The sequence below is a fragment of the Gasterosteus aculeatus genome, chromosome 17, assembly GCF_964276395.1.
Source record: "Gasterosteus aculeatus chromosome 17, fGasAcu3.hap1.1, whole genome shotgun sequence".
NCBI lineage: Eukaryota > Metazoa > Chordata > Actinopteri > Perciformes > Gasterosteidae > Gasterosteus > Gasterosteus aculeatus.
The window spans coordinates 8,126,116-8,139,967 of NC_135705.1; the positions used below are offsets into that span (position 1 = coordinate 8,126,116).

General features: G+C 40.3%; 1 protein-coding gene and 1 long non-coding RNA gene across 3 annotated transcripts; one reads left to right on the forward strand and one right to left on the reverse strand.

The window, feature by feature from the left end:
- Positions 1 to 46: 46 nt before the first annotated feature.
- On the reverse strand, positions 47 to 13,263 carry slc6a11a (solute carrier family 6 member 11a). 2 transcript variants are annotated; one of them, XM_078091981.1, is made up of 15 exons: positions 12,991 to 13,119; positions 11,406 to 11,469; positions 8,948 to 9,082; positions 8,718 to 8,858; positions 8,458 to 8,545; positions 7,054 to 7,186; positions 4,084 to 4,218; positions 3,900 to 4,003; positions 3,643 to 3,767; positions 3,275 to 3,387; positions 3,014 to 3,151; positions 2,648 to 2,750; positions 2,377 to 2,477; positions 1,956 to 2,126; positions 47 to 1,792 (listed from the first exon to the last, which is right to left on the reverse strand). In XM_078091981.1, exons 3-15 carry the CDS (start codon positions 9,009 to 9,011, stop codon positions 1,676 to 1,678), a joined length of 1,533 nt encoding a protein of 510 aa, XP_077948107.1. In that variant the 5' UTR covers positions 9,012 to 9,082; positions 11,406 to 11,469; positions 12,991 to 13,119; the 3' UTR covers positions 47 to 1,675. The 2 variants fall into 2 exon arrangements, with proteins under 2 accessions (XP_077948107.1, XP_040059382.2); XM_040203448.2 differs by lacking the exon at positions 11,406 to 11,469 and having other exon boundaries at positions 12,991 to 13,263.
- On the forward strand, positions 6,701 to 7,342 carry LOC144388923 (uncharacterized). Its single transcript, XR_013453180.1, has 2 exons — positions 6,701 to 6,977; positions 7,082 to 7,342. It is a non-coding gene; the product is annotated as an uncharacterized LOC144388923 (long non-coding RNA).
- Positions 13,264 to 13,852: the final 589 nt, after the last annotated feature.

The following is a 13,852-nucleotide window of genomic DNA, read 5'->3' on the forward strand; positions in this document are numbered from 1 at the left end:
GTGTTTTGTGTGAAAGGCCATCAGTCAGAAAATTAAGTCAACAACATTTTCATCAAAGAATAAAAAAATCTAACTTTATTTTAGTTCGTACAGCTCATCGACATGTAAAAAGAATGGAAATTTACAAACTATATTCCCCCAGAAAGTAATGTATTAGATAAATATAATGTATAAAGAAACATGTATGAAAATAAAATGCCCCATCAATATGGCCATTAAGGAAATAGTTAAACTACAAATTGTGTTGAGGCACTATAGGATTCGCATTATAAATTCAGACAGAATGTAGTTTAACACCTATTTTGAGGTATATTTATTTGGCTTATAACAATATATGTTGTAAAAGAAACGTTGCATGTAAAAACAATTAGACAAACTAAAACCACCAATACATCTCAAATGAATATCAGACACAGAAAATGTGGGAAATGACATTTGATGGAGGAAGGTATTTAAAAGTCATTATCCAGTGTGTTTGCTTGTTCCAGTTGGTTTTAATCAGAAAGTTCAGAAAACAGACATCTGTCTGAGAAATCTCTGTTAACACTACTGAGAATAGTTGTGCCATAGTTTCAGGACCTTACGAGAGATCCTCAGAAAAGACGGGTCTGACCGAGAGAAAAACCGGAGAACAGCATAGTTGTGTGAACGAGACGTGATTCTATAGATTAAACCGAACGTGTCTGTGTAACTGAACTGAGTCCAAGGACTTTGCTTATTGCGTCAATGTAATTATTGGATCTTTTTTATTAGAGTTTATTTTGCCACACATACTGATCCTGAAGAAAATAAATGCTATGTTGCTAAAACAAAAACATTAAGGAAATCATAACCCGGAAAGATGCTTTTCTGTTTCAGGTCAAATAGTTTAATTCTAAAATATATGCTTATTTAGTACCTAGTTCCATTGTTGAAACCGCTCTCTTAGCTTAGTTTAACTAAGAATAGAAGCAAGAGGGAATAGCTGTCCTGGCTCTGTCAAGTTATTCTTGAATACATAAAAAAGACAAATAATCCTCTTGAACAACTAATTTACATGTTATTTATTTTTTAATGTGATTCCAAGAAGCAGTGCTAGACTCTCTTTGAATGTAGAACATCACGTCCAGAGCAGTAAAACATACTGCAGCAGCTAAATTAATCCAAAAACATGAAAGTGAAACACTGACATTTTCCCGCACAATAAGTACTTTTGTTGACTTTGATTTAGATGACCCTTAAACACTGTTGCTTAAGGAAGGTTCCCAAAGAGTCTCTTCACATTGTGCTATTAACACTGAATTAAAAAATCTTAATATTCTAACAATAGGAAAACACTGCACGTGACCGATAAATAAACCACTTCTCTTTTGGTGTAGATTAAACAAACATACGTGACTTTGTTCGCTGAGAGCCAGGTGAGCTGTTTCCCTGTTTACACCTTGCATGCTGGCTTAGACATGAAACACCCATGTTTTCATTTAGGAATGATCCTTTGTTTCAAAGTCACATTTTCCAGTCACCGGAAGTTTGGGATTAAAATTTTGGAGTCGACTAAACAAGTTCACCTCCAGTTACATTAGATATTTAATATACTGTAAACCTTAACCACACCGTAAAACCCGAAATAGGTAAATGAATAATAACCACCATAACCTGATCTTACCAAAGAGTGATCTTCTGTAAGGCTCGGCATTCAGTACACAATGCCGTCCTGTCCACCATCAAGGGTTTTGTGTGAGGCGCGGATGCTTTCCATTTGCTTTGTCATCCCCGGAAGCTCACCCGCAGGCTGGGAGCTCTTCTGGAGACGCTACAGGAAAGTGTTGACATTGTCAAAGAAGAGCAGTTGCAGCAGAACTTGCACTGTGCACAACCAACCAGCGAGTAGCTTCCAACGAAAAACCTAAATGTAAAACACAGTGTACGCTAGAGGGCATTTAATTGCTTTAAATCTGGAGACAACCACCACTGACCTCCCACAGAGTCCCTTTTACGTTGGCGAGTTTCCAGACCATGGTGACTGGAATCATCGCCAGAGATGACATGGCCAGAAACCAGCCGAAGCAGTACGCCCACCAAGGATACACGTAGGAGTTGTTGAACCTCAGCGGTGTGTATCTCAGGAGCAGGAACACAAGCGTGCCCTAAAAAAGGGAAGCAACTCACAATTAGTCGTTGGATCAATCGGAAAGCTCTCTTCCATAAAAAAAAGTCCCATAGAAGTAAACTTCAAGGTGCCAAATATGTCAGCTGATGTCATCCACATGCACAGCAACAGGAAACAAACATGAACCCAAAACTGTTGCCTAGTAGGGCAGTTGCTGGGCAATAGCTAAGAAACGCTCTTTACACAATCTAAAATATATATAATTCTGGCCTTCTTAAAAGACCTACACTGCAAACGAGGGGGGTTCCATACAACCAGGAGTACTTGATCATTGTCAGCGGTTTGTACCCGATCATGTCCTTAATGTTGTCACAGAAGCGATCAGCACCTTGGACAGTGAAAAAACGCATCACACATGTTAAGTAGTATAAAGTATATATCATTTTACTTTATACTTAATTTAGCTGTTTTCAAAGGGAATGCATAATATATTCAAAGACGATGCACTTGTACTAGCACTAGTGTGATGTAGCTGCTCCAGGGAAAACTGCTCCTTACCATAAATCCATCCAATAACCACTGACTGGAAGATAGCCATCAGAAGTAGAGTGGGACCACTGCAGACATAGTGATCAAAGATCTGCAGAATGTATGCACCACCCTGGAATTAAAGCAGGCAATAAATTGGTCTGGATACCAATGCTTTTTTATTTAGCTCCCACCGATGCCAGTCCTAAACCAGAGAACATCCTTTCAGAGGCATCACACCAGGCACCATGTAAAATTGTTCCAGCGGCTTGACAAAGAATTCCTGCTGCTGGTAATAATACAATAAAAAAATGTAAAACACATAGTTGACATGTTGGGCCAATTATTCCCTCATGATGAATTGCTTGCGTAACCAATGATTGCTGTGCTTCTCACCTCGGACACCAACAAGAGGCTAAATCCAAAGCCCACAGCACAAATTATCACGAGAAGAAGCTCTCTGCGATATCCTTTTCGGATCTGGGAAGGGTAGACATCTGACAGAGAAGTCATGAGGCTCTCAAGCCCAATGAACTGTAGAAGAACCGAAAGACAAGACAGCTTAAAAACTCTGAACCAAAGAAGAAATATCAGAGGACATTTCTTTTGGGAGGGAGGGGGTGGTGGGGTGGCGGGACCAGGAAGGCTGCGGCTGACCTGTCCATCTATTCCTAACAAGATGATCATGGTGAAGAAGCACACCGACCAGACCTGGGGCCACGGCAGAAGGGTCACAGCTTGTGGGTAGATTATGAACACAAGCCCAGGGCCTGCAAAGGCAGAGCAGCAACAAGTTACAACCTGTTCTCTCTGCAGTCTCTTTATTTCTTCCATTTTGGTGCAGCAATTATTGGCATCAGTATCAAAGCTTATATTTGATCTATCACACATCTTCTTATTAAGTAGAGGATTATAGGCCGAGAAATCCCCAAAGCCCAAACTGAAAACTTAAATAACAAAACAGTTTTGTGTAGTCGGACAGTTTGAGATATTAATAATAGCAACAGTGAGATTCACATTCGTACCTGACTCCGCAACCAGAGAAATGTCCACATCCTGTTTTTGGGACATGTAGCCCAGAACTGAGAAAATGGCAAAGCCAGATATAAAGCTGGTCCCACTATTCATCAAGCAAAGATAGAAGGAGTCCCTGCAAATCAGAAAAACATGTCTTTATTGCTCTCTTGGTAACACAGGCCCTTTAAAACTATAACAAAGTGATGATAAACAGAGCAGGCTTATAGGCGCTAAATGTAACTGTAGCCACTAGATCAGCACTCACCTGTAACAGTTGTTGTTGTACTTGTTGTAGCTTCCAAGTGTAGTCAGGCATCCCAGACATAGAGCATAGGAATAAAATATTTGCGTCCCAGCGTCCATCCAAACCTATAAGCCAGGGACAAATGATTATACTATTTCTGCTGTAGAATAATCCCCTGAAAGCTGGAATATGGGCTCTGTGATACCTGTGGGTCAGCGAGTCGTGCAGGATTGGGGTACAGGTAGTACTTGATCCCGTGAAGGGCTCCAGGAAGAGTCATTCCTCTGACAAACAGCACGGCCAACATGATGAAGGGGAACGTCGCCGTCACGTAGGGTGCCTTAAGTTAAGCATTGATTTTGAGTTGCTCATTATTTTTACCAGCTGTGCAATACATTGCAGCTGCATAAATCACAGGCTTTTGCTTCTTTATGTGAGTGGGGAAATGTCCAGTTGACCCACTTTGACCTGGATTTCCAGGGCGTGTGTGAAGCTGACAATGCGTTAAATAGTGAGTTAAAAAGTGGAAAACTCATTCAACCTCAAAAATTGAGGTGAGCCAACCGTGCCCATTAAATACACACCAGAGAGGATCTACTCACATTATTTGAATTTGAGGCACTGGGGGAAAATAATGGGCTTAGTAGACGGACTCGTGGTATTTAACTTTGCGGGATCTATTGCAAACATCTCTCTCACAGAGCAGTTTGCCAGTCAGCAGTCCAGTCACTGACAGTATCCTGACTCCCGAGCAACTCGGCTACTATTTTTAATGAACTTTTGGCGCAGTGGACGATCTTATAAAAGGGAACACTTCCTATTCTGGAGTTTGAGGTGATGATGTGTCACTGGAAATACTCTGTAACATTTTGTCACCTGAAATGTGCGGCACGTCATATCAGGCCGCTGTCTGGGGCCTTTTCACTGCCGGCGATGCTCGCTCACCGATATGCTCGCTCTATGGCCAGAATTCAGCAAATTCAACAAAAAAAATGCAATTTTGAAAGACACTTCCAGAACAAGCACACAGCATTTGCTGAAAAGTATCAAGTTGGAGATGAAGATCACTGAAAAAGAGTGATTCCTAAACTGAGCAAAGTAAATATACTGTAGCAACTCGGGATAAGAAATGCTACCCGAGATCAAATTGCCATTGTCAAAGGAAACATTATCCTGCGCAAAGCAAAAGTCAACAATGCTAAACACGCGCTAATATACTCAAACATCAGCTCCTCGGTCATAGAATAATCTACGTAGCGAAGGATGGTTGACCGTATGAACCGCTTCACTTTATGAGACCTTCACTGACCTCCTGACTTCAGGAAATGTGATAAAGATTATTCTTGTCTTGAACACTTTATAACAAATTGACATGATGTATCACTCAGTGCATTACTTACAAAGTGGATCAAGTCTCCGGACTAAAGCCACACACAGATGGAGAATACATGGACGAATAGGTTTCTATATATATATATATCAGATAACTATATATATATATATATATATATGTATATATATATATACAGTATATATAGATATGGATGTGATACTTTATAATTGGTGATTTCCAATTTAGAATGCGGCTCCAGAGCTTTTTTGTCAAAGTTTTTTCTAGTGGCATATTGGGTAAAATGGCTATTTGTATAGTAAAGGTTGCAGACCCCTGACATAGTTGCACCACATACCAAGGTCGCAGCTACTTACAGTAAAACATCCTGTGGTACCAGGAAAAAAACACATGGGGATGTTTTTACTGCAGTCAAAGTAGGCAAGCTTGGGGGGGGGCAACAAAATAGGCCCCAAAAAGCTCTAGATGGGTTTTGATGTTTTGAGCATTCCTAATTCATCCAGTATGGCAAGCATTCCCAATGAGAGCATGGGGGGCCTCATGGGGACTAAAAATCAATAAATCAGCGCTTGCAACCCAAGTTGGTGTTGCCGGTAGTCAGAAACAGTGGCTCATTGGTTTGTTTCGACATTCGCAGATATTAAGCATAGCTGCTGTTTCAGTGGTAAAAGTTGGTATTGAGACATTCTCACTCACAGGTCAATAACATACTAAACTGACAACTAACTCAGTGCCGAGATACCATTGAAATACAAGCTTTTTCGATTTAAGAAGCACTTCCTTAGGCCCCCAGTTGTACACCCGCCAAGTTTGAAGTAGATCAAACGAACGGTGAATTTATGATATGCAATGGACGTGCAGTCAGACTGACAGCCGGACAAAGCATTCCTTGCTTCACCGAATTAGATAAAGTTTGACGAACACAAAGTTGCCTCAGGAGGATTTCAAACCTTTACACTGAGTCACTCAAATTGAGAGTTTTGGCCTGTAGCCACTTTTCACACCATAATGAAAGCCATCTGTCCTAAGGCTGCCATTCAATGTTTGACAAATAGTTGCAAGTGAAAAGAGCTGCATGCTATTTGCCTGTCTGGGCAAACCACAGATGAAGACCTCGGCCATCAACAGCTCCACAGTGTTCCATAATTGCTGCAAAGCCGAGTGCTTGTGAGCATATTTATTGTGTGCTGTTGAACTTAAATGGACCAAACACAGACGGGTAGATTGTAATACCACATAATTGAATGATGCTTCAGTCTCTAATGTTAGTGGAGAGCTAAAAAGGCTCACAGTCATCAAATTAAAATAAAGATTTGAAAGCTACTAAGGAATATTTAACTGGTTATGAATCATTTTAATACTAACGAATCTCAAATACATTTGACCATCAGCAAAAATACTGTGTGGTTATTCTTAAGCCCGCCATTGGGTCCGATTCAAAGCTAAATCAGCCAAAATAGTTTATGGTCGCAGACTGCAATCAGAGCTGCGGCAGTAATGGGAGCGCTCCGCTCCCGGGCAGCTGCAGCTGCTTCTCCTTTGGCCAGGAGCAGAGCTGACAACAACAACACACAGCTGCAGGTCCCAGGCATTATTCCTGGGTCTAGCGAAAGGAAACATCGGAGAACCAGAACAACATCACAGGGTGGAACGTCAGACTCTGTTGCAGTCAGAATGTGGCTAAAGGGACTCTGGTACTGAGCCACATGACTGCTCTTTACCCACGAGGACCAGCAAATTCGTTAAAAGTGAGTTTAGGAAATGAATAATACTAAACAATTTGTGACATCATTTGTGAGTCAGGGTTTATGGTTTCTGTCTTACTTTTCCTGTGGATCTGACTCCCTTCCAGACACAGAAGTAGCAGAGGATCCAGGCCAGGAGAAGACACAAGGACAGCTCCCACTGTACGTTTCCCAGATCCTCTATGCCAGTGGATAAATTGAGCACCCGTCGCCTGTGAGGATCAAGGAACATCTTAGCGTGTCTATAAGGCAACTTTGATTGACAAGTGAAAAAGTCGATCTTGAAAGGTATATTGATGTTCAAGCTCTGCCAACTGTACATAATACACCCATGAATGTGCAATTAAAGAAACTTCACACCTTCCTTTACATTATTCTGGCTGATTTGATCGCTTTTCAAGGTGAATTAGGGAGAATATGTGTTACGCCCTAACAGGTGCTCGAAAAAATACAGAAAGAGTGATGGATATAGTAAGCAATTACAGTTTGTACGCGTCAACACAGTCTTGACAAGTAGTCTGATCACTCAAGATCAATGAAAATGTCTGCGCCTGTCAGCTTTTGTTGTAACAAGCCAGTTCAATACTGACGTTGCATTTACCACACATTAAAAGGTCATATGCCTGCACCTGGGAGAAGTTTAAAACCAAGGTGCGTTACACTGTAGTAATTCATTCAATGTATTCTGGAATTCTGTATCATATGGGATCTTTCTGGTGAAAATGTGCATTTACAAGTAATATATATATATATATATGTATACCATACAAATATGGACGCATCACATCAACCATTTCATGGTGTTACTGCCAACATACTGTATTTAAATCCTCACAACATCACTTTTGCAACCAAACAATAATTGAATAATTACAAACTTGAATGTCTCAACTTAATGGAGTTGACTTTGATTTGCTAGATAATTAATCAATAATGATTAAAAAACACTGCGTTTGTAAATATAGCTGTTAGTATTTGTAACACACAAACTCAGGGAATGAGAGGAAATTGCAGCAAATTGAAGCATGAGTGATATTTAGTTAAATGGTTAGCTTTGTCATTTCCACATAAGGTAACCTCAATTAATCAACAGATATAATAGATATTTTGAAAGAGTTGTTTGCAAGTTGTTATGTCCAGCGTACCCACATTAATCTGGTTTATTGGTACTCTGCTCTGGGTTGAATCAGACGGAGCTATCCCAAGAATGACACAAGGCCAAGGACTTACATAATAAAACTGTAATAGGTGGAAAGTGCCTTGCCAGCAGGTCTATTCCGCTTAATAAAAGGGAAGCAGTGCCGTCTGAGTACTTTAACAATTTGCTAGTGTCAGACAACACCTCCGTTTGTCTGAAAAGGGACATTGCAAAGCACATATCAAAGCACAAATTTATTTTACTAAATGCATTCACCCCGTGCTCCTTTGATACTATATAACACATTTCTACTCAATTCAGTTTAATTTAGAAAAAGAAACTTACTGCCAGAACTCTGATACAGATGTTGATGCATTCACCGGCACGGTCCGGTTAACAGTGGTATTAAAGTTGTTTAATACCAAACAATTATCTAAAAAATATCAAAGAATTGTTAAACATAGTTCAAGCTGGAAATACATGATTCTGCAATTGCCATTGAAATCCATTGTGTTAATGATAGAAGTTAATTCTTCTTACAAATGCTTTACACCTTAAAAAAAGTGCTTAAAGTTACAATGCTTCAAGAACAATATGTAATTTACCTGTATTCCATGTGTTATTACAGGTGCCCCACGGTAGCTCACCAGAAAACGAAGAGAACAGGTAAAAAAAGGCCCAAGCCAAGATCACAACATAGCTGATGCATCCATAGAAAACAATCATTTGGCCTGCGTATCCCATCCCTGGAAACAACAGAACATCTTGCCATTGTATTGCTGTGTTTTTTCAGTCTTAACTTAACCTTAAATCCTGACAGGTACTTGTACTTTACCTTCAAATAAGGGGCAGATCTTCCTCCAGCACATGATTCCTCCCTGACTGGTGTACTGGCCCATCGCTGTCTCCAGTATGAACAGAGGGATACCACAAACCGCAAGGAACAGGATGTAAGGAATAAAGAAAGCACCTGCAAGTGTGAATAAAAGCATCGTAAACATGCATGGTAGGTCACACATACAAAGAGCACCATAATGGCATTAATGCTTTCTGATTCCCAAACTACTTGGACATTTGGACATTCCAAATGTGTTGAAACATGACACTTACATTTTCTGAGATAGGGATTTTCATGCGCATACAGACTAATTGACTCACACAAATTGCACCTTTATCATACTTGACAGTAGATAAATTCCCATAAGAGCTCCAAACCTGGACTTAGACACGTTGCTCTTTTTCTAAAGGGATAACATTGAATACCATGTGGCGCGTGTATCTTTGGAATTTATTGTAGATGCAAGATGAGGACTAAAGAGGATTGACAGGAACATTCTGGGACGGAAGTACAAAGGAAATATATTGTTAAAGAGTGAAGAGATGCGTTTCGCTTTCTTTTGAAAAATATCACAGTTTCAACGTTCTCACATTTCTTTAACAGAATATTTTAATAGGCCTATACATAATTAATTAAATATTTAGAATCATTAACTATATATATCGTTTTTATTATGAAAGCCATCTGTGGTGTTTCAATTGCATAAAAAAGGTATGGGCCAAATGATTACAGAACAAAATAATGCTACAAAAACACCTCCTGTATCATTCAAATTTCTGAATGTTGCAAGATTATATTTTAACACATCTTGATAACATTATTTTCCTTCATGAAAAGTAATTTTTTACTGAATTTGGCTTGAAAGCCCCATGATGTAACAAAATTTAAACTTAAGACCACCGCCCGTAATAAGATCCTCTGATAGATGTTTCTGCCAACATTTTGCAATAACTCTTCTCCTGCCCCCGTCATCACAGATTTATTATACACAGTGAGACATGTTGTGGTGTTGGTGACCAGGAAGCATTCGTACCTTTCTCCAGAACGCAAAGCAAGAACAAATACAGGCCCATAACTTTTTCACACAAAAATTGTTAATAATCAGCAGTTCACAAGCCCAGTTTTTCTCTCTCTACGTTCAAACTGCGCCCATACTGCTGATTGAAGTCACATTCTTTAGGTGGATGTCGCGCTTATATGCCGATTGCCTTCAATATTGTTCAGAACCTGCTCAACGCTTCAGGTGAGGAACACGACTGACTTTCTAAACAGAGAAAGAGAAAGAAGAGGGGCCAGGTAGCGAGGGGAGGGGCCAGGTGGTGAGAGGAGGGGCCAGGTAGAGAGAGGAGGGACCAGGTAGTGAGAGGAGGGGCCAGGTAGTGAGAAGAGGGACCAGGTAGTGAGAGGAGGAGCCAGGTAGTGAGAGGAGGGGCCAGGTAGTGAGAAGAGGGACCAGGTAGTGAGAGGAGGGGCCAGGTAGTGAGAAGAGGGACCAGGTAGTGAGAGGAGGAGCCAGGTAGTGAGAGGAGGGGCCAGGTAGTGAGAAGAGGGACCATGTAGTGAGAGGGGGGGACTAGGTAGAGAGAGGGGGGGACCAGGTAGTGAGAGCGGGGGACCTGGTAGCGAGAGGAGGGGCCCGGTATTGAGAGGAGGGGCCAGGTAGTGAGAGGGGGGGACCAGGTAGTGAGAGGAGGGGCCAGGTAGAGAGAGGGGGGGACCAGGTAGTGAGAGGGGGGGGACCATGTAGTGAGAAGAGGGACCAGGTAGGGAGAGGAGGGGCCAGGTAGCGAGAGGAGGGGTCAGGTAGCGAGAGGAGGGGCCAGGTAGCGAGAGGAGGGTCACTGGAGCCAATAATGCAGGAATCCAGACTCAACGATTGGATAGTCAATTCTTAAGGTTATGAAAACTTGATTTATGAAACCATGGCTGTCATATAACCCAAATATCTTGGCAACAATTCAAAGTAACTCCCTCTGAGTAATTCAATGGATTTATGAGGGAAGTATTCATTTACCCGTGCTTTGTATGTGACCTCATAATCCATTAAATGTTAGAGGAAGACATTGCAGAGCAATTAAAACAGGTTTGATGGGTTGTCTTCGTCTGTGTTTCACACGAGCTGAGGTTTGCCTGCCTTTTTTGTTTTGTTGCAGGAGGTCATGGAAAATGATTTATAATATTAGAGTTGGTTTAAAATAAGGCATTAATCAGTTTTCAAGATTGGATCAATAAATGTTTATACATTGAACGTGAGAATATGACCTTAATATGGCCTTAATGTTGGACTCGAAGCTACGGTCTGCATCTTAATTACAGTAACACAAATACATGTAACCCAATCCGCGAGGTATAATCCTCATTTTATTTCATTCAACAGCATTTGCCTTTTAGTATTTGGGCCAAATGTTTGGATTTCAGTTTTATTCTTCTTTAACTCCAATAAATGATTACTCACCTAATTGCCACAAGACAGGCAGTTGGTTCAGCACAGAAGTACAGTTTTGTGTCTACTGTATAACCTTGGAAACATAATACAAATAATGAATTGATTTTTTTTCAGTCAATTGAAGTAGGCTGCAAAAGAATTTCCTGTAGCCCAATGTGATGTGTAATTGGTTGGTTTATTAGACCAACAACCCCAATAAATTAAAGTCACTAATACAACAAAAAAATGTAGAAGAAGGAATGGAATGGAATATTAATAATAACAATACCAGTTTATCATCTGCCGCCTGAGCTATTGATTGATCTAAGCAGTAACATGATTGATCTAAGCAGTAACATGTCTCATAGTTGTAGTTTCAGTCGGAAATCTTTTTGCCATCGGAGGACATCCACATTGCTGTGTCTTTATTACCTGGATCAGATTGCCAGTTTTCCAATTTATCGCCACTCTCAATCTTATTTGTTTTGTTTAGCTTGGATGTGTGGGCATCTGTGGTACACATTGACTGCGGCTGGCATTATATATTATAATGCGTTTTAGTGTCTGCAGGCCAGTTGCCATCCGGTCTCGACCGTTGCTGAGTTTGCAAAATGTATGTTTGAGCCTCAGATCTGCATGATGGCTCAATGGATTAACAACATATAATAACTGCTCCATGTCCCAGGTTGAAGTGTCCCTGAGCAAGACACCTAACCCCTAATTTCTCCTTGGGCAAAAATGTAAAAAAAGGCATGGATTAAAAATGCAATGTAAATTGCTTTGGATGAAAACGTCAGCTTAATGACCTGTAATCTAAGCTGTTGATCGTAGTAATAGTTTACTCTTTCAGATGTATTTATTGAACTGTGGCATTTTACTAAAGATTTCTCAATATAACTCTATGAAACCCATGTTGTTGCCAAAAAAGTGCTGATGAAGATTTCTGACCTTAACAGTTCATCAGTTTTTCCTAAACCAGCAGACACATTTGACATGTCATCTTTGGAAAGAGATCATTTGAACATCTGGGATAAATAAATAGCCTTTAACGCCTAATGTCTCCCTTTGGCTTCCCGTGTACTCTAAAATAGTCCTGTAAGAGCAGGTTCACTGTAACCGATACCACCAAACTGCCAAAAGAATCACTTTACTATCCGGTTTAAAGCACTCGATTTCCAAATCAGATAACCATCAAAGGGTCTTAGCGAAGAATGCTACTTTGCTCCTTACAGTCACAGGCATATATTTTTATAAGCTTTCAACAACCTGTCATTGTTAGTCAACAGTGGGGTGAGAAAGTAGGTTTGCAGCCATCAGGGTTTCTCCATGTAAATAGTCATTAAAAACTTCAGTCATTAAAAAAATTCACAATGATGCATCTGGCAACTTATCTCTTGTTAAATACTGTGTGTTTTACAAGCTTAAGAAGTGTTGTTTCTCTCATTCCTCGTTAGTCCTCCGGTAGTTCACTGTTTTATTGCAACAATTTCCGACTCAAGAAGTGAGACAATCTTGGTCTTGGTGAACTGCTGCCCATGCATTTCTTTTTTTGATCTGTCTGGTGTCTTTGCACTTTTACATGCCAAACTAAAAGAATAGAAACAAAGATACTTACCACCGCCGTTCTTGTAGCACAGATAGGGAAATCTCCAAACATTTCCAAGTCCTATAATAGCACCGGCTGCAGACAGGATGAACTCCTTCTTGCTTCCCCATTTGCCACGCTCGTTGACTGCTTGTGAAGAAGCCTTAGGAGGCGGAGGACACAATCGACACAGAGAGTCTGCCATTCTTCTGAGAGGGAAAGGCTCTTATGGCGTGACTGAGATTGATCTCTGAGTGCCGGACTAGCTGGGGATTGTGTGATGTAAATATATGTGGGGTTACCTAATTGACACACTGCAAGGTATTTAGCCACAAGGGGGACCTCTAGCTGTGCACCGAAAGTTTCCACCCAAAAACAAAATGTTCCTCCAGCGACAAACAGTGGAGTGATTTATTTGGTGTGACCAATTACCGTTTCGACACAGTATTGACGGCTTTACAGCAGGCCTCACACATATGTGAAAAGGTAGAATTGTTTTACCCAACTATTTTCTTAAAAAATATATACAGTGTAGTCATTTTAATAAAAGCAGTAAGTATGGACATTAACATAAAATCTGATTCCTCTTGTAAAATATATGTGCATTGAAATCCTACCTGAGCGAATGTATTTGCTTTTTACTAACGTCAATTGTGTTATCATTTTAATTCCCTTTCAATTTGTGATTCAGAAATATCTTTTCTTTGAAAAAGTATCAGATGACAAGACCGGTTTCAGACTTCTTCAGGTATCTCTTGTAGTGGAGAGAAAAACAAAAGAAAACGACTTTTGGTGGTGCCTTGTTAAAACTAATGTCCAGTCCATGACAACAATCGATAGAAAATAATGTGAATATAAATATATTGGAAAAAAAAACGCAGGAAAATGCAAA

Bases quoted from the DNA above. Each gene is read 5' to 3' on its own strand.
- slc6a11a (XM_040203448.2), bottom strand. From the start codon at position 13,165: ATGGCAGACTCTCTGTGTCGATTGTGTCCTCCGCCTCCTAAGGCTTCT. The intron at 4,219-7,053 runs GTAAGACAGAAA...GCTTAACTTAAG, and splicing joins GAGTCAGATCCACAGGAAAA to GCACCCTACGTGACGGCGAC. The intron at 3,152-3,274 runs GTCAGCCGCAGC...GTTCTTCTACAG, and splicing joins TGTTAGGAATAGATGGACAG to TTCATTGGGCTTGAGAGCCT.